This window comes from Colletes gigas, unplaced genomic scaffold (genome assembly GCF_013123115.1).
Source record: "Colletes gigas isolate AHSC1104 unplaced genomic scaffold, ASM1312311v1 Colletes_gigas_Sc00006, whole genome shotgun sequence".
Taxonomy (NCBI): domain Eukaryota; kingdom Metazoa; phylum Arthropoda; class Insecta; order Hymenoptera; family Colletidae; genus Colletes; species Colletes gigas.
In genome coordinates, this window is record NW_025106635.1 from 10,558,524 (window position 1) to 10,577,153 (window position 18,630).

Below are 18,630 nucleotides of genomic sequence, written 5' to 3' on the forward strand. Positions count from 1 at the left end.
TATGGTAATCAGATTGAGCTACCAAAGTGCATAAAGTGTAAGGTCTACTCATACACCTCGTCTGTGATTCTCTGTAGCGTTAGTTCCCGCGCTCGCCAGCAGAGGGCTACGCTCGACCTGTAACTCTCTCACAAGCACTCGATCTACCATTCTTCCTACTACAGCACATCACCGCAGCTTTAACATCGAATGTCTTTATATCTGAGGATGTGTTAGGTTTGTAATTAAGCTATTGGAGTGTATAAATACTGCCCTAATGATTATAAAGAGCGATGAAAATTATATAGATTGTACCTTGAATCTAAAATTCTTATCGTAAATTTATCGCGAACGATTCGAGCGTTTTTTACGGTGTCCCTCGACCGCGGCAAAAAAAGCCCGCAACAATCGTGCGCGTATTTTCGAGCACCGCGACAGCCCGGAATGATGCAATGCGCACGCAGCTACCTATGTAAAATCGAAGAGCCGTATGCGGAGAACGTTTACAGGTTGCAGGTGCACCTGTACCGTGGCAATAATTCAATGCATCGAAACGGTCGGGCGCGCGTTGCGGCCCCGAGAGGCACGAAAGAACACGAAAGTCGTGGAGAAATGCAGAAATGATAAATTACATCGACCGGGCCTCGCGTCCGGGCCTCGTCGATGTCAATTATTAAGAAATAAAAGTCTCCCCTAACGCGAGCGGAACAAAGAAGCGCAGAAAGGATTCCGGGTCTCTCGCTACGCTCGCAGGATGCGCCGGCGGTAATAATTCAATTTCTTGCGGGAACGTGCAACGACTCGAAAGGGCCGCGTTCGACTCGTAAACCCGTAAAAAGTGCAAAGAGCATGCGAACGGGTGAAACTACGGGCGAACCGTATCGCCCAAAGTTTCCAGCCGAAATGGAAAGAGGCCGCGAAGAAATCGCGTAAATTGAAAAAAAACAATGGTAAACGACCAGGGACGTACAACGGTTGCCAAGACGCTTTTACGATACCCTAGAATGTTCACGTCGACGCGAAAGTTTACACGTCTCAGCGTACACGGTACCGAAAATCGTACCCCGGTCGTCGAAAGTAAAAAAATGATATTTCGCGAAACGTTCATTTTTATGCCGGTTGTGTTCCAATTCCGCTTGGAACGACACGGGGGAAAAAGTTAATGGCGAATTATGCTTCGTAGCAGCGAGCAATAACCGTTTTCGCATAAAACTAGGAGAACGTAACTACGAAACGAGCGTTGGAACGGATACTTTCACGCAGTCGATACACACGAAACTGCCGTTCGATTTTCTACACGTTGGCATAGTGGCAAACGGGATCGCAGTGGCAAAAACAAACGCGAAGCTACGATTCGATTCGTGTCGCCGGTACGCAAGAAAGCTCAGTCGTGCGCAAAGTGTCGAGTACCGTTGATGCGGATAAGTCGCGCGGCATTAGACGTAACGACGCCGTTTGTTACCCCGCTTCGATGATATTTTGTTACAGAACCGTGCTCGAGCTCTTCCAACGAAGTTGATTTTTAACTGGACGGAACGAAGGAAAGCAGCTCTCGATCGAGGTTAATGTCGATCGTTCGTGAGCTTTTCTTTCCCCTTTGGCGATCGAACGGAGCTCGTGGACCTTACGTGATTCGGCCAGAAAGTTCTAATTTGAAACAGTATTCAAAATTCCTGCGTTCGTACTTTTCTCTGGAATATTGTTACTAAATATTTGAGGACATTTTCAACCTTTGGGAGTTTGGGGATTCAAATGAGCAAAATTCGACTTCCTCTCAGCAACGCGCATTTAACACTTTGACTGCCACGTCACCCATATATGGGTGACTGGATTTACCATTATGATACCAGAAAAATTAATTCTCAAGTTAAGACGTTGATAAAAATAAATTTGAATAGAAATTATAAATTTTAACAAGGTTACAAGAACAAGTACTGAAACAAATTTTAGGTTATGTAGCTTACAATGGTCTAAAATCAAAATGTTACTTTTGCAGAATATTACACTGTTTTGATCTGGCAGTGAACGTGTTAGTGAGCACGAGACTTCGTTACAGACAAAAGACACACGGTACAAAAGTAGTAAGTCAGAAGAACTGTAGGTGGCGCAGAAGCAAATGGCGCTTTATTTCTAACGCAACCGTCGTCTATTGTCTATTATTAAGTCCACCGACAGCGCCAATAATTCTATGGACAGGACAATTAGATACAATGGAAGCAGAATGTCCTCTAAATAAGTAATATGAAATACATCGAAGCCACGATTTTACAAAACATTGCACATACAGGGCAAGTACTAATGAACTTATATTCGTGAAGGACTTCGTTTAAATTGTTTAAGGAGGAAGATTCACGTAAAATAGTAAAACGAGAAGTGATATTTGCAAATTTTTTACAGCACAAGGGTTTGATGAAACTTTTCACCACTTTCTACATATATTCTCTAACATTTCAAGATACAAATATTTCTTTTCCGTTACGTTTTATCGACTTCGGATCAAGAATTAACTGAACACAAAAAAAAATGATTCTTGCAATAAATTTCTAATTTAATTATGCAATAAACATAGCGTAAATAATTATTATTATGAAGAGTGTTGGTTCATTCGACGTGTAGTACTATTATGAACAAAATATCGTTCGATTTTTTATTCTAGATCGAAGGAGAAAAATGCTAGACTGCTACGCCGTATTATTTCACCCAGAGTCGATAAAACGTAACGAAAAAAAGATATTTGTACCTTGAAATGTTAAAGAATATATGTGGAAAGTGGCAGAAAGTTTCATGAAACCCTTATGCTGTAAAAAAATTATCAAATCCCCCCTTGACTCACCAACAAACTCGACTCACTCTATACGAAATCGATGGTTTCGCGATGATCGTATGAAATACTAGTTTTTCCTCAAAATTTCGTTGCTCTCTGATTAATCAATGACCATGAGGGTGTCGGTGATGGGCCGTTTCGAGTGATTAAACCTAAGCTGGCTCCCCCCGCGCCATATTTCATCGCCGACGTTCGAAAGAAAGAATGCAACAGCACTTGGCCGGTCAAACGATTGCGACACGGAAAAAGAGAAGGAAAGGATATTGCCAGCTCATTCTTGAACTCCTTCCATTCATCCGCGGAATGTCGCAATCGGCGTCTGTACGTTCATTCACAAAAATACGAGTGAAAGACCCCAACGAGGCGATACGGTAACTGCGACGAAAAAAGATGAGCGAACGGCACGGTTTTTTAAAACATTTTTTATACATCGATTACGTTGAATGAATGCAGATACTATGCAGGATTTCTGTACCAGTGTGCAAGCTGTTCCAAAGGAAACACTTGTGAAATTGTGAGAGTAATAACGAACAGAGACTGAGGCAATTAAAATCACTTCAGGTAAAATATTAGTTATTTTATTTTAAATTGATAAATTTCACGAACCATCTAAAACAAGGATCTCTTTTATTTTGTGACACAGTTACAGTAATCGCTAAATTTCCCTTATTTTATTTCGTTTTATTTCTACTAAAAGAAACAAGAATATCAGAGGATTAATTTTCACCATTTAAAGTTAATTTCTCCAACAGACAAACCTTGCATAATACAGATTGTTTTTTAATTTTCAGGTTGAAGTTCGTCTCTGACAATCACTTCAAGCAAAATATTAGCTATTTTATTTAAAATTTTTCAATTTTATTAAACCATATAAAACAAGGATTTTCAACCTCTTTTATTTTGTATCACAATTAGAATAATCGCTAAATATTCCTTATTTTATTTCGATTCATTTCTACTAAAATAACAGCATTTATGTTGCTCCTAACTAAAATTCCATGTGAAACATAAAAATTTAACAAATGATACGATACATCTAGTTAAAAATAACCAAATATTAAAGGGTTAATTTAAAAATTTTTTTTAAATTTTCGGATTGAAGATCGTGTTTGGCGAGTTGTGGCTCTCGATCGTGATCGAACAGAAACGGAAGCGTTTTCCGAGCGAAAGAAGAGAAGCTCTCGAGATGCTGGTGGCTCGTGTGAGAACGTGCGCCCTTATACGGAATTTCGCACACGACCCTGTTCGTGATCCCCCGGTATTATCGACTAAACAGAACCAACTGTGCACGGTGACCTTTGATTCGACCCGCGATGGGCCCGCGATTCGTGGCAGCCGAGAAAAGGTGAAAAGAGCAGGTGAGGTAAGGAGGGATAAGTTCATCCGCGTCTAAAGCCGGCACGAGAAAACAATACCACGGCTATTTAAACTTCCCGTACCGGCGCGAGGATGCAAATACCGTCCCGCTCGCCTACTCGCGCGGAATCGTCGCAGAACTCTCGTAAACCATGCTGGAACTCGCGCGTAGTCGCTGAACAAACGACGACGCGTCGTTAGAGAACCATAAAGAGCCGCGAACGCGTTGCTGAAGCTGTCCGGATACACCAAACGATCCGGTAGCTCCTTGTTTCGGACGATGAAACCTCGATTCTTACGAACTGAACCGAGCATTCTGTCGTTCGAGCGACAAGATACGCTCGAAATTTAAAGGATCGCTCATTTCAGAGCCAAAAAATTGCTTTTTGTTCATTTAACTTTGATTTCAAAAGAATTGTAAACTAAAAGAAATGTTTCAATTAAAATTTGTGCTAGTAATCATTTTCGTGGCCATTTTAAGATTCATGAACCCTATTCAAATTTGTTTTTTTTAACATTTCAAATCGAGAATTAATTATTCGGTCGTTCGAGCGACAGGATACGCTCGAAATTTAAAGGATCGCTCATTTCAGAGCCAAAAAATTGCTTTTTGTTCATTTAACTTTGATTTCAAAAGAATTGTAAACTAAAAGAAATGTTTCAATTAAAATTTGTGCTAGTAATCATTTTCGTGGCCATTTTAAGATTCATGAACCCTATTCAAATTTGTTTTTTTTAACATTTCAAATCGAGAACTAATTATTCGGTCGTTCGAGCGACAGGATACGCTCGAAATTTAAAGGATCGCTCATTTCAGAGCCAAAAAATTGCTTTTTGTTCTCTTAACTTTGATTTCAAAAGAATTGTAAACTAAAAGAAATATTTCAATTAAAATCTGTCCTAGTAATCATTTTCGTGGAAATTTTAAAATTCGTAAATCCTATTCAGATTCATTTCTTTTAACATTTCAGCTGGAGAATTAATTATCTTAGTATTAAACTGAAAAGTGTTGAAAGGCAAAGTTTCCACTTCTACGACCCTCGAATGAATTTTTTTCCCCAAAATTTTGCCAATTCGAAAGACTCCACGTAGTTTGATAAAATTTTTTTTGCAATTTCTTTTAGAATGTGCTAAAAAGGAGAAGCTTCCTCTTTACAACCCTTAAAAATTAGCGTATGATTTTTTGTTGCCCGGTTGAATGAAAAGTATACCAAGAAATTATATCACTTAAATTTGCAACAATATAATATTTTATTACGAAATAAAACTAAATTGATCCTTGCACCTCCAGGAGAAAGTCGCCAGCTTTGGCATCGATCAAAACCCTGCCTCTTTCGGGCAGGCCTCTTAATTAGTACAAGTGCTGATGACTTTCTCCTAGAAAGGCGAGAATCCATTTGACTCGATGCACCATAAACGCGATATAACCGTTCTATTTATTTTATAACGCTTACCCTACTAAGATAACTGAAATAACTATTCCTGTAGATATTTCGTTACGCAAATTTTGAACTATCAGAGAGGAATATTTTTCAAAAATGTTCGCAACGATAACAATTCTTTTCCATTAAAATATACTATAAAAATTCATCCAAATAAATATGAATTTTAATAAAATTTAGAAAAAACACTGTTTCCTTCTATCTTTGTGAAAAGTGCCATTGATCTAAATAAGAGCTATAACGTAACATTTATAACGTTGCACATTAATATACTGTATATTTATAGAACAGACGTGGCCATAGCGCGTCTACGATGCGGCTCTCGACGTTCGCAGACTATTATTTTACTATGAATAAAATTCCCGGTTCAGAATTTTACTAATTATATTTTCATGAAACGCACTTTCTATTACTAGCTTTATCAATCCAATTATTTCAGAACAATATATCATCTCAATAAGAAAAAACACGAGTTATTTATTAACACATTGCCCAATAGAAAATCTGATGAAACTCTATTCTCATCGAATTTATATCTACTTCGATATTATCAAGATTATAAAGATTAAAAAGACTAAAAACAAAGATTATAAAGAACCGTTCCTTCCCTACTTTAATTTTCAATTTCCCATTGTATACAGTATACGATACGTCAAACATTATCGCAGAGACCGTATTGTGCATCGTTCGATAGACCGTGTGCGTCATTCTAACGTTGCAACACCGATTGGAACGAACTGCCCAAATCGAACACGATCCCCGCCATTAATTACCGATGGTACAACGATACGCTCGAAAAGATCACCGTGTATGCCCTGGCGAGATCTAACGATCTTCCCCCGGCGTGGTAATGAATCTAAGGATACGAATCTCCCAGCTTTCTTTTCGGTACGGACAAACGCTAATTAGAAGCGATATATTATCCACGGTCGCTTATCAGCGAAGGAACTTGAATAATTCAAGGCATGATTACCGCCAAGGTGAGCCGGTCGTAAGGTCATTCTTCGGCGACGGTGGCCGGGGCAGCCTCTCTCGCAATTAAATTTATCCGCCAGATAGAGAGACAGAGAGAGAGAGAGAGAGAGAGAGAGAGAGAGAGAGAGAGAGAGGAGAGGACCGGTGGCTTGGCAGACGAAAAGCGTTTCCACCGACAGAATTTGTTTGTTATGCCTGGCTGATCGTAAGTTGCCCGCGCCCAGAACGATAATGGAACAACGCACTCGAAACCAGCGTTCGGTTCGCGTCCATCAGCCAGCCACGAGATTTATACTTTCTACGATACGATGTTTCTGAAATAGGTGGCCAAACTTTACAAGCGTACACTACTCGCGTGGACGAGAAAGGGCCCCCATCAACGCGAACACCACCCGTAGCGCTCCACCTGTTTCAGAAACACTCCTCGTGCACCGTAGAACTCAATTTCCGCGTTCAATTTCCAGTGCAATGTGACGATTAATCGTCGAAAATAGATCAGAGATCACAACGCCTGTGATCTTTCTGTAGCCTGTGCGTAGACTGGATCTTTGTGCAAATTAATATTTCTATTAACAAAATTAACGAAACGGAAACTTTGTGGAAGGTTACCTTAACCCCTAAATATAATAATTTGTATCTTACTTTACTGTAGCTCCTTGGGAACTAAAATTTCTGTATGAATTATGTAAAATAAAAGATTTTTAAAATTTCGACCAAACAAATTTTACTCTAAGTCCCAGTTTTCCTTTCTCTCTAAAGATTTTTATGAACACCCGCGGTATAATTATAAGTCGTGAGTTCCGCGTGTTTCACAATCAGGTTGGTTCCGTATTTTCTATAAGGTAATTATGCATTACTATGTCCGTATTCTAATAAAATTTATTTTAAGGATTTTCAAAGCTCCTCTACCAAGAGTTCCGCGATTCTGGTCACGAAATTCGTTTAAAAATCATTCTTGCCTAGTGTCTCGTGGTTTGCCAAGCCCTGGTTTAAAGGACAGAGTCGTCGACGTACGGTTAAGTTTATCATACTCTGGTCGACGGAATTTCGCGTTTCTAGGTGGACACGAAATCGTCCTCTGCTCGGCTTTCGCTATTTTTACTCGGTGGACGGGCGCGCAGAATTCTAGCCTCGATGACACACAAGTACTATGCACAACTCTTACATATCATCTACCAAAAACTATTAATTAGGTTAGAAATCTCGTACCATTTCTAACAAACGAATAATATTGCAAAAGCTGTCTAAAGAGGTCGAGAGAAAGTATCGCGAGATAATTGGAAATTAATTTTAAATAATCGATATTATGCGTTCACGGGTTTCATTTGTCAAATGAATGTTTGAAAACAAGATGCAAGTTGGCTCGGTAAACAAGTACGGCCGGTGGCTCGAATATCGAACTCTGTATAAACACGTCGCGACCAAGCTTCGAATACTGTTTCAAAACGAAGGGGAACCGAGAGTGTTGTTACAGAAAGTCGAGAACGTCCCAACTTTTCAAGGGACAAGGACGCGAAACGCTTGGAACTCGTGCTTCCCTTCTGTTTGACGATCGATTTAAGTAGTAGTTACGCTCGAATCTTTAAAAGGATAAACAAACACACCAAATGTTCTTCGACGAAAACAACGAAGGACATTTTCAATAATTCATTAAATAACTGGGAAAAGGGGAAATTCCAGAGGATATCGGGAAAACGATTAACTGCTGCAGCAAATGAGGGAGCAGGTTAACATCGTTTCATTTCAAGTAAATAATAATCTATTAAACAAAATTTAATTCTGTTGGTCCTTAAACTGATGACCAGATTGTGTATATTCAAAAAACTACAGAATGTCCTTAATATTTGTATGATACAAATTATTATATTTAGGGGTTGAAACAACCCTCTATAAAGCTCTCATAAAAATACGAATTTGTATAAAGATTCTCAGTCTATCTATCTAAAATCTAGGTATTGTCTTTGTCATTCTGTAACCGACAGTGAGAACTGTGATCATCTTCACCAAACATCCAACATATAAAATTTCGAGAGTTATACGTAAAAGGAATACCGAAACACATTATATTTGTGAAATTCCAATACAACACGGTGATTTATTAACTACGAATCTGTGTCGAAGGTTCGCAGGTTCTCGTAGAAATTTCCGCGGGAAGAAAGAAGGAAGGATCGATCGATGATAGCCGCGGAACGAAATTCTAAAGTTAGATCGTCTCTGCATAATTTCTCTTCGCGTTGGAGAACGTGTTCGCAGAACCGCGGGCTTCGCTAACCGAAGAAATTCCGCTGATGTAACAACGGTCTAAGGCTACGACCAAATATCTCGTATCCCTGTCGCATAAATTTCGAGAAATATTTAAAAGCTCCCGCTATTTCTCTTTGACTCAAATGAATTGCATCCGATTGTCACTTGGAAGCCAAATGCTTCCATACTAAGGATTCGATGCTTCGATTAAACACTGTGTAACAGATTTTTAACACTAGAATTGACGACAATTACATAATTATACAAATTGCACTGCTGTGTTAAATTTTTAACATTAGAACTAACAACAATTACGGTGTATTTATTTGTACCGAGGGAATTAAAACGATAGATACTCCAGGGCATTTATAATGGAAATAAATATTTATTCATTTTCTTATAGAGAACTCCAATTTTTATTAGAAATTACGAATGGGTCATTTTGGCCAGTTAGTTCTAGTGTTAGGAATGTAAACAAAATTTTGATACCGAGATTACGTTCTACGTGAAATAGCTATAAATATACGCTCAAGGTATGGAAGTACCAAAGTAAATAAATCAAGATATTTCATATTTAATGCTGGAACATCAGTCTATTCGGCCAAGCAGTCAAATATTCAATAGAAACTGACATTGTATTTATGACGTAATATTCAAGACTTACTGTCACGTTCGTAGGTGTTATTCACACGTATCAGTCAGTGACTGAATTCGATTTTGAAATGAATGTCGGATTACTATGAAACACAGCGCTTTATTAAGATTTAACAGCGGCTCAATTTACACCATAAAACCAATGACGTAACGCTTTTTAGTGCCTGGTATTTAATACTCTTATTATACGCACACTGATAAGAAGGATCGATAGGCGTAGAAAAAGTGGTTTCATTAAAATTACAACGTATACTTTTCCTACACGGAAAGTCACAAAGTTTACATTCCTTTCGACAATTATAATTACACAATCCTGTACTGCACAGTATAAACGAGTCTAAATAATTTAAAGAAAAAAATAGACCACCATCGACAAAATTAAATAGAAATTATAAAAACTCCCAAGCAACCAAATCCCTTATTTTCGCTGAAAAAGGTTTGTAACGTAATCGATAGCCGTAGAAAAAGTGGTTGCATTAAAATTACAACATATATTTTTCCCATACGAAAAATCACAAAGCCTACATTCCTTTCGACAATTATAATTACACAATCTTTTGCATTGCATACTCGATCTCAAGCCTAATAAACTCTGTTAACGAGTCTAAATAATTTAAATTAAAAAAATAGACTATCATCGACAAAATTAAATAAAAATTATGAAAACTCCCAAGCAATCAAATCCCTTAACGTTCGCGGAAGAAATAATGTAATTTCCATTGAAATAAAATTAACAAGGCGAATTCTCGATGGCCAAAACCACTTTGAACAACGAGAACTGGAACAATAAGTTCCCGCGAAGAAAAAGTTCTCGCGTGACCCATATTTCTCGCGCCGAAACGCTGGTCGAGATCTAAAAATTCGTAGGTTTCAAAGGATCAAATGCCCCGATGCCTTTCCTCCGTACAGGCAACGCACGAAAACGCGAAACGCCCGAACGATCGCTCCGAAGTGCATCGTATCCATCTTTGTTCGGCGAGAGAGAAAAAAAAAAACTTTCGACAGCGACTGCAGCAGCGCAGAAACTCGGTCGGAATTTAGCTGTTCCATAGAGCGAGATTTCTTGCTCGTTCGCGAGGACTTCTAATTGACGCTGGAGGAAAGAAACCATTCGGATTCGCTGGTGGAATTTCACCTGCCCTGGGTTACGTACGAGCACAATGAAATTCCGGACAAGGAGATTCCGTTGAAAATCGCTGGCCCATTCGTTTTAGTTTTCTACCTTTTTCCCACAGTATTTCATTATTTAACCGGCCTAAGAAGATTGCCTTAAGCCCTGGCAAGGAAAACACAGGCAATTCTCTGTCGAGTCCAGAATTAGAAACAACTTTTTACTACTATTTTTTCTGGAATTTTTTAACACCGTTCAATAAGTGCTACTCCCTTCGTGTTTCGTAGCTTTTTAGTTTGTACGAATTCTTACGTAAAACTTACTCAATTTGCAGAAATATGGTACACACGTCTTTTATTCCAAAATAATTTTTCTCTTCTCGAGGCTAATCAGTATTTCATTATTTAACCGATCCAAGAAGATTGTCTTAAACCCTGGCAATTCTCTGTCAAGTACAGAGCTCGAACCAACTTTTTACTATTTTTTTAGAATTTTTTAACACCTTCCCTAACATTGTCGATAAGTTCCCTTCGTGTTTCGTAGCTTTTTAGTTTGGCCATTGAAACCTGGGACACCCTGCACCAATTCTTACGTAAAACTTACTCAATTTACAGAAATATGGTATACACGTCTTTTACTCCAAAATGATGTTTTTCTCTTCTCGAGCCCCGTGTCGCATTTTAATAATTTTGCACGCGTGTTCTCCGCTGGGAGATCGGTCTGCAAAATATCATACCGTTCCGTCAGCACGGATAATCTATCTATTCTCGACTTATCTTATTCTGTCCGTCGTGGCACCGTCAGGTGAACCTGAGTGCAACGAAACCCGATTACGATCCTTCCTTATTTTCCGCGGCGAGACGCCATATTCTCTTTTTCATGGCATTCGCAATCTCTTTACGGTTTGTCCTTTTTCCTTTTGTCATGCCCGGAATATCCGGAAACGAGAGAAGGATTTACGGTTGATCGAGTTGCGCGTTTCTAACGCGCGACAGATATAATTACGAACGAGATTACACCCTCGTGCAAATCCTATTCGACCCTTTCACGTTGCTCATCGTTTCATGCATTTCCGCGAGATGGATGCCCGGGGAAGCAAAAAAAAAAAAGAACCGAGGTTTTATCGAATAACGTTCGTCGATCCGTAATGGCCCCGACAGACGCTGTCTGCCGCGAAATTGCGCGTTACTCTGTACCCGAATATTGGAAAATATTTTATTTAACCCTTCCACGAATGGCCCCGAAAAATTACAGTACCGAGCAAACACTTTTTTACGCGCAATTTCAGCATACGATACATATTGTATCAATTAATTGGTGTACAGAAGAAACAAACTTAAATGTGGCAAAAGAGAAACAAAGTAAAGGAAATTGAACCATTCGAATCGACGATCGTTTGCATCCTTATGAAGATATACAGAACAAAATTGCAAACTAATTGAGAATTAATAAATATAATTGATCAAAACGATGCGCAGAAACGTGTACAAGCTAAATAAACAAATTTATTCGAATTTAACGAATTAAGAAACGCGGTTGATTTTTGATCTCGTAGCTTTTTGCAACGTTCCCCCGCAACTGTTGTGCATGCCACCCGATGCACTTCCTGTGTGTGAATTCCTTAACGAACTAGTTTTCATCCGCGTTTGCATTTCAAGCGCATCGCACACATTTCTTGCGCTAGACACGCGGAATCGCGTGCACTAGTTAGCATTTTGACCGAACACGGGTTTAATTTCGAATACCGTTACGAAGCTGCTCGCGTGGAAAATTTATATTAAATCAAATTATACAAATTAAATCGCGGCGAACGCGATCGACCATTCGTCTGCGAAGCTCGAGCTGGTATTAATTTTTAAAGAAAACCGTAAACGCGCGTTCGAAAACTCGTTGCTATCTGTACGACGCGTGCCCCAATTAAATTGTTAGCTAAATTATTAATCTGGAATATATCAGACGACACGATTTTACCATTACGGACGCAGATCGTTACGATTTCTCTCGAATGCTTGCGATTTTAATTTTGTAAGATGACTTGTGAGTCGAATTAATAGCAAAGATAATATAAATCATATTATTCCGATGTGATAAACAGACTGGTAATAGGCTTTGACAAGTGCAAAGGAAATAAACATTATTTCCTTTTGCATTCTCCATCCACATGCGGGTCAGAGACTGTTTTGTTGTTCGATAAACCAAGAGAGCCTACATGCGGGACAAAATATAAAAAGAAAAACTATTTGTTTCCTTCGTATCTGTCCACCAACTGGTATAAATTAATCCACGATATAGATATTTTTAATAAGATAACGTGAACCATCTTTTCCGAACTGAAATTCGGCGGAACTCGAACGGTAAAAATGGCACCGTGCGAGTCTTCCATCGACCGGGGACCGTTTCGTTCTCGATTTAGTCAACGGGTGATCGAATGAAAATTAATTAGGGGGGCCTGTGCGCAGCAGGTGTTATGATAATTCGTTTAAATTAGCCCGGGTAAACATTATCATGCAAAGTTATGCAGCGGGCTACGTAATCACCTTCGTTGCACACATCAACGTACGCTTTTACGTCGAAGCGTTATTTACGAAGATGCAATTATGTTACACGGATCCGCGGCCACGTCGTCGGTGTTATTCTAATTTACGACGCAAGGACGCGCACGGACATTTTCACGGATTATAGTTACGTTTCGATAACCATATTTATTCGCCTAGCTAGCACGCGCGCCACTCGATCGTATTTCGAAGGATAAATTTTAATACCACGGCGAAACGCGCATAAACGTGACGAGATTACAGTTATAGGACTTTTGCCTATTATACTGAGAATAATCAGAGGACCGTCTAATATCTCAACGAGTGGAACGTTATTTCATAAGCTGCTTATACTATACAATTTAGCAAACACTGTACCGTCGAAGAGACGTTTCCTTCATATTTCATGTCTGGCTTGTTCTCCAAATATTAAATCGATTCTATACATGTTGACATAATTCATATGCCATTGATGAAGGATTATAAATACTGTTTGATGTACCGTCAGCAATAATGGGAGATTTTTTCGTTCATTTAGGTTTAGTGGTGGATTTAAAAAATAGGAAATTAAATAAATTAGTAAGGATCAAAATAGTATACAGGGTGTCCAGCCAATCCTGGGAAAAATTTTAATGGGAGATACTACAGGTCAAAATAACACGAAAATCAAGAATACTAATTTGTTGATGGAGGTTTCGTTAAAAACTTATTAACGTTTAATGTTTTGCTCGTACTGAATTTTTTTCTAGAAAGTGGGTAGAATTTCGGGGATAGGTCTGTTCACCAAAAATGATTGTAATTGATCCCTACAACAGAAAATAATTTTTCCAAAACTTTTTGAAATTTTTTAATTTTGTCGAAAAATTTGTCCACTTATTGAATTTTTATCTCGAAACTGAATAGGATTTCGAGGGTATGTCTGTTCACCAAAAATTATTGTAATTGACCCCTGCAACTGAAAATAATTTTTATAGAACGATTAAAAAATTTTTTTTTCGTCGAAGAATTTAGGCACCTAGCCCCTGTCGATTTTTCTTAAAAATTTGTTTTTCATTTTTAATAAATTTGTTTGACGCTCTGTAGAAAAATTGACTAATACTTTTTTATAGGTACGCATGAATCCTACTTCAAAAAAAAGTTACATTGAAATATATTCATAATTGAAGGAGTTATGGCTGATTGAAAATTGGACCATTTTCATGGGGTTTTCCTCATTTTAAGGGGTTAAGGAATAACGTTTTCAATATTGTTAGAATTTCTGCATATTCTTCACTAAAATACGCGTTATTTGCATTTTGAAACATTAAAATCCCTCAATCAGTTCAGAAGTTATGGCGTTTTATATACGCTTGAAATTTTGGAGTGATATTTTTGGTAAGGAATTTTTTTTTCGAAAGTGCGTAGGAATTCGGGACTATGTCTATTGACCAAAAATGATTGTAATTGACCCCTGCAACTAAAAATAATTTTTTTAGAACGATTTGAAATTTTTTAATTTTGTCGACTTTCACACCTACTTGAATTTTTTTCTCAAAAGTGGATAGGATTTCGGAGGTATGTCTAATCACCAAAAATAATTATAATTGAGTCCCGCAACCAAAAATAATTTTTTCAAAATGATTTGAAATTTTGTAATTTAATTTTTTTAATAAGAAATTGATATTCTTAATTTTCGTCTTATTTCCATTCAAATTTTTCCCAGGGATGGCCCAATACCCTGTATATTGCTCTTTCTAAAACTTTACCTCTCCTATCTTGGATTTTTTATACATATGCGAAAACAGAGAGAAGAAAATTAATTCCGATTTTATGTTTCATGAACATAACATTAAAACAAATATATAACCAAGCATTTAGTTTAATAATGTGTACGCTCCACTTGTATTCTTAATTAGGGTCAAAACCCTACTCCATCAGTTACGTACTTCACCCTACCATTTAAGAGTTGAAACAATATAACCTGAAGGTTTTAATCCAATTCTTGTAATTAAATGCTAATTCAGGGAGAAAATTACATTGCGATACCGCAAGAATTCAAAGAATTAAAAAGAATCTTAGTAGAAGCGTTATTAAATGAACATTATCGCTATTTTTCTTTATTCACGACAATGGCGTTTGCGCTATTCTTTACAAATACCACATCGATATAATTTATTTTGCTTCATAAAATAATTTAGAAAATTCTACTCGCCCGTTCCTTCGTATTTACTGTGTCTACGAACATTCTGAGCCATCATTTCCTCGAACAAAATGGATTAACGCCAAGAAACGAAGAATCGTAAAATTCATGCACGAGTAAACTCGTTGTTCCTACCGCGGGAAGAACGAGAAGAATTAAAACGAGTGACTCCGAGTCGTAAACTCGCATACGAGGGATAAACGTTCTCGCGTCCCTTTTCAATTTTGGCCCCCCAACTATTCAGCCTAATTTTTCGCTCGGAACAATGCTTTTTTTTGTAAGTCCTCGAACGGAGTCACCGCTGGAATTAAACGACAATCCTTTCAAAGGTTCTGGAGATGGTGCGTTTACTCTGAAGCAATCTCCCGACAAATACGAAACCAGAAGGCAGGTGTGTTTACCTATGGCCCTATGCCCGATCCTCTTTACTAACGACATTTCAAACAGGACGGTTCCACCATACGGTTCCACGAACAGGATATAACTGTTAAAGAGGAAAAAGAGAACCGTCGTTCGACAAATAACGAGGCATCGAAATTCTTTGATGCATACAAGGTCCCTGCGACTGTTATCCGATTATTTAAAAACTTTTTCGACAACTAAAATCGCCGGTATGCGGACCGTTTATTTGCACTGTAACTCGCTCTGTAACACTGCTTCTCGTTAGAGTCGCATTACTCTATTGTTCCATTGTTCTATTGTTCTAGTTATGGCGGAGTTGTAAATATTGCTGCAACAAATTTCTTCGTACAACAATATCGGCACGAATTCAGCAACGCGTTACACGCTGGCCAGAGTTTTGGACAAAAGTTACCGTTTCATAATAAATCCACGAGAATTTATTCCCCGACAAAATTTCTAATATTCTCGATGACTACCGGAAGGACTGTGTCGTGGCTAGCGATTTACAATTATTAAATCGATCGTACATTCTAACAGTAATTGTCGATAGCTTCAATTGAAATTGGACAAAGTGCATAGCATTTTTATAAATATTTTCCTCGAAAGTTCTTGACAGAGGTGCGTTCGAAAAAAGCGCTCACCTTTTCGATGGCTTCCAGCGCCGCTTCAAAACTCCCAGCATGAGTAAACCGATGTAAACGAGGCCCAGGTGCCAACGGGCTTCCGACTCCCAGGAGCGTATCAACCACCACCACCAAAACCAATCACCACACAACCACCGGTCGACCTCGTCGATCTTTCCGAAAGATCTCTTTCGCTACCCGAGTCACACCATGATCGTCCACTGTTCTCTGTTACTTCGCGACGATTATTCGCTATTCCTCAGCCGGGTGGACACTCGATCGACCGTCACTCGCGGAGAACTCGTTTCGAAATGATCGAGGGACTCGCGGGATTGGCTCACTCGTTCGCGCGCGAATCTTCGCTGTTCCTTGAAAAAAGAATCGAGAGACTCTTAATCGCGAGCACGATTCGTAGCGTCGACGTTTATTCAACCCCTTAGCTTACAATTGCGTCTTAGAGACAAGACAGTAATAAGTCTACCGGGCCAAACCTTGGTGTCGTTTTTGACACGCACGGTTGGAAATTAAATCGTGAGGCAAGGGATTAACATCCACGATTTGGATTATCATCGAACGCTTGTTTACCGTGAGAGATTTTGTAAGAAAATCGAAAACGATCTGTAATTTATTAATGTTACTCCGTTCCGTGAAACATCGACGGAAGAATAAAAGTCTTTCGAACAACGGTCGAGTTATCGACGTTTCGTTATCGACGTGCGAAAGTTTTCCCTCGAGATATGAAAAGTTTCGACGGAGAACCTTTAGCGTTTCTGTGATCCGTTAACGCATAATAAGGTCTTTCGCGCGTCAGTACAGGTGAACGTTCCGCGATCGTACTCCGTTTTAAAGAAGAAAGGTACAAAAGACGTCGAAATAGGAATGTTCGCTTTGGAGCAAAAACAAAAGGCAAGGAACGTTAATATCAAGTAGATTGAGTCAGCTTCTCATTGTCCTCTTATCAATGAACAATCACCGTCTCGACGTAATCGGAATCATCGAACAAAGCTAATTAACTGGAAAATTGTCGACTTGACGAAAATCTTACTTCCCTTTCTCGAGGAAACAGAAACGATTTTATTGTTCACCGACGATAAAAAAGAACTGAGCAATTATAGATCGCTATATCAGCATACAGGAAGGCTAGTTAAGAATTTTGTTGTCAAATAACGGCTGTTTTCGTGGACGCGTCTCGGTAAACGTCCAACGTTGCATGTTCACAAGATTCCTATGTCACTGATTAATTAGCTGTCAATGTTGTCAGCGTGAGCGCTACCTAGCGTCCCTGACTGATCATTCGTCCCAAACAATAAATTACCGTGATAATGAGAGCGATAATTAACCCAAAATTGCTGAACGAAAATCCTCCGAAAGCTTACAACCTTAACAACGATCTAAACTTCGAATTCCGCTCGAGAACTCGTGTTAAAAAGCGTAACAAACGGACACGCAAAGATATGTAAACACGTATCTAGACTCTCGTACTCGTCGCTGAAACTATCAAGGCTGGCAACAAGAAAAAGACGCGCGAACGTAGCAAACCCCCAAGCGGAAACACGTCCCACGAGATCGCGTCTTGACGTTTCTCAAAGACCGCAGGATCCACTGTCGTCGCATGAACGCGTCGAACGGTCGATATTTCGGAGCAATCTACGTCGCAATGTTCGCGTTTGCGACTGATCCTGCAACACGACGATGCTACGATGCGTTGGGAAAAATTTCTAAACGTGGCGAAACAACCCCTCTGTTCGATAGTCGCGATGAATCACCGTCTCGTCGACGGCGTGGAACCGCGGGGCCTGGACATTCGTAACGCAACGGAATCGTCGAAAGACTCTCTTTTTCCGCCAAAGGGCCACACGTTGGATCGGGCCAAAGCTCGTCGATGAACGAACAGCTACGAATCGATGCTCGGTTACTAACGTTATCGGGAAGCACGACCTGGTGACCGCGTTCCGGGGGCAGAAGTCGACGAGAAAACACTGGTGACGAGGTATCGACGCCAGTCGCCGCGGAGAAGAAACGAGCGATCAGGCGGAAGTCGCGCGCGAAACACACGGACACGAACCGGCTGCGCGCCGAACTCGAACTGAACCAAAGACAGAGATGGCAGACACGCGGTACTCCTTCCCGGCTGCTCGCCGGGCTCCTCGTTTCCCCCACCCAGCTCCTACTCCCCACAAACTTCCCCTTCCGACCAGGCACGGCTCAAGGTACAACCGATACCGAGCGCCACGGGCCACTTCGCTGATAATCAATCGAATTATACAGGTAACCCCCGTACTGCGCGGTAGCGGGCACGGATTAGAG

At 39.5% G+C, this 18,630-nt stretch overlaps 1 protein-coding gene across 2 annotated transcripts in view; it reads right to left on the minus strand.

Moving 5' to 3' along the window:
- Positions 1 to 18,392, minus strand: part of LOC122395922 — a 520,523-nt gene extending 502,131 nt beyond the window's left edge. For both annotated transcript variants that reach the window (XM_043393844.1, XM_043393843.1), the window contains exons 1-2: positions 18,244 to 18,392; positions 16,342 to 16,691 (exon numbers count right to left, since the gene is read on the minus strand). In XM_043393844.1, coding sequence (XP_043249779.1) covers positions 16,342 to 16,382 — 41 coding nt within the window. In that variant the 5' untranslated portion in view covers positions 16,383 to 16,691; positions 18,244 to 18,392. The remainder of the gene's footprint in view (positions 1 to 16,341; positions 16,692 to 18,243) is intronic.
- Between the last annotated feature and the right edge of the window lie 238 nt (positions 18,393 to 18,630).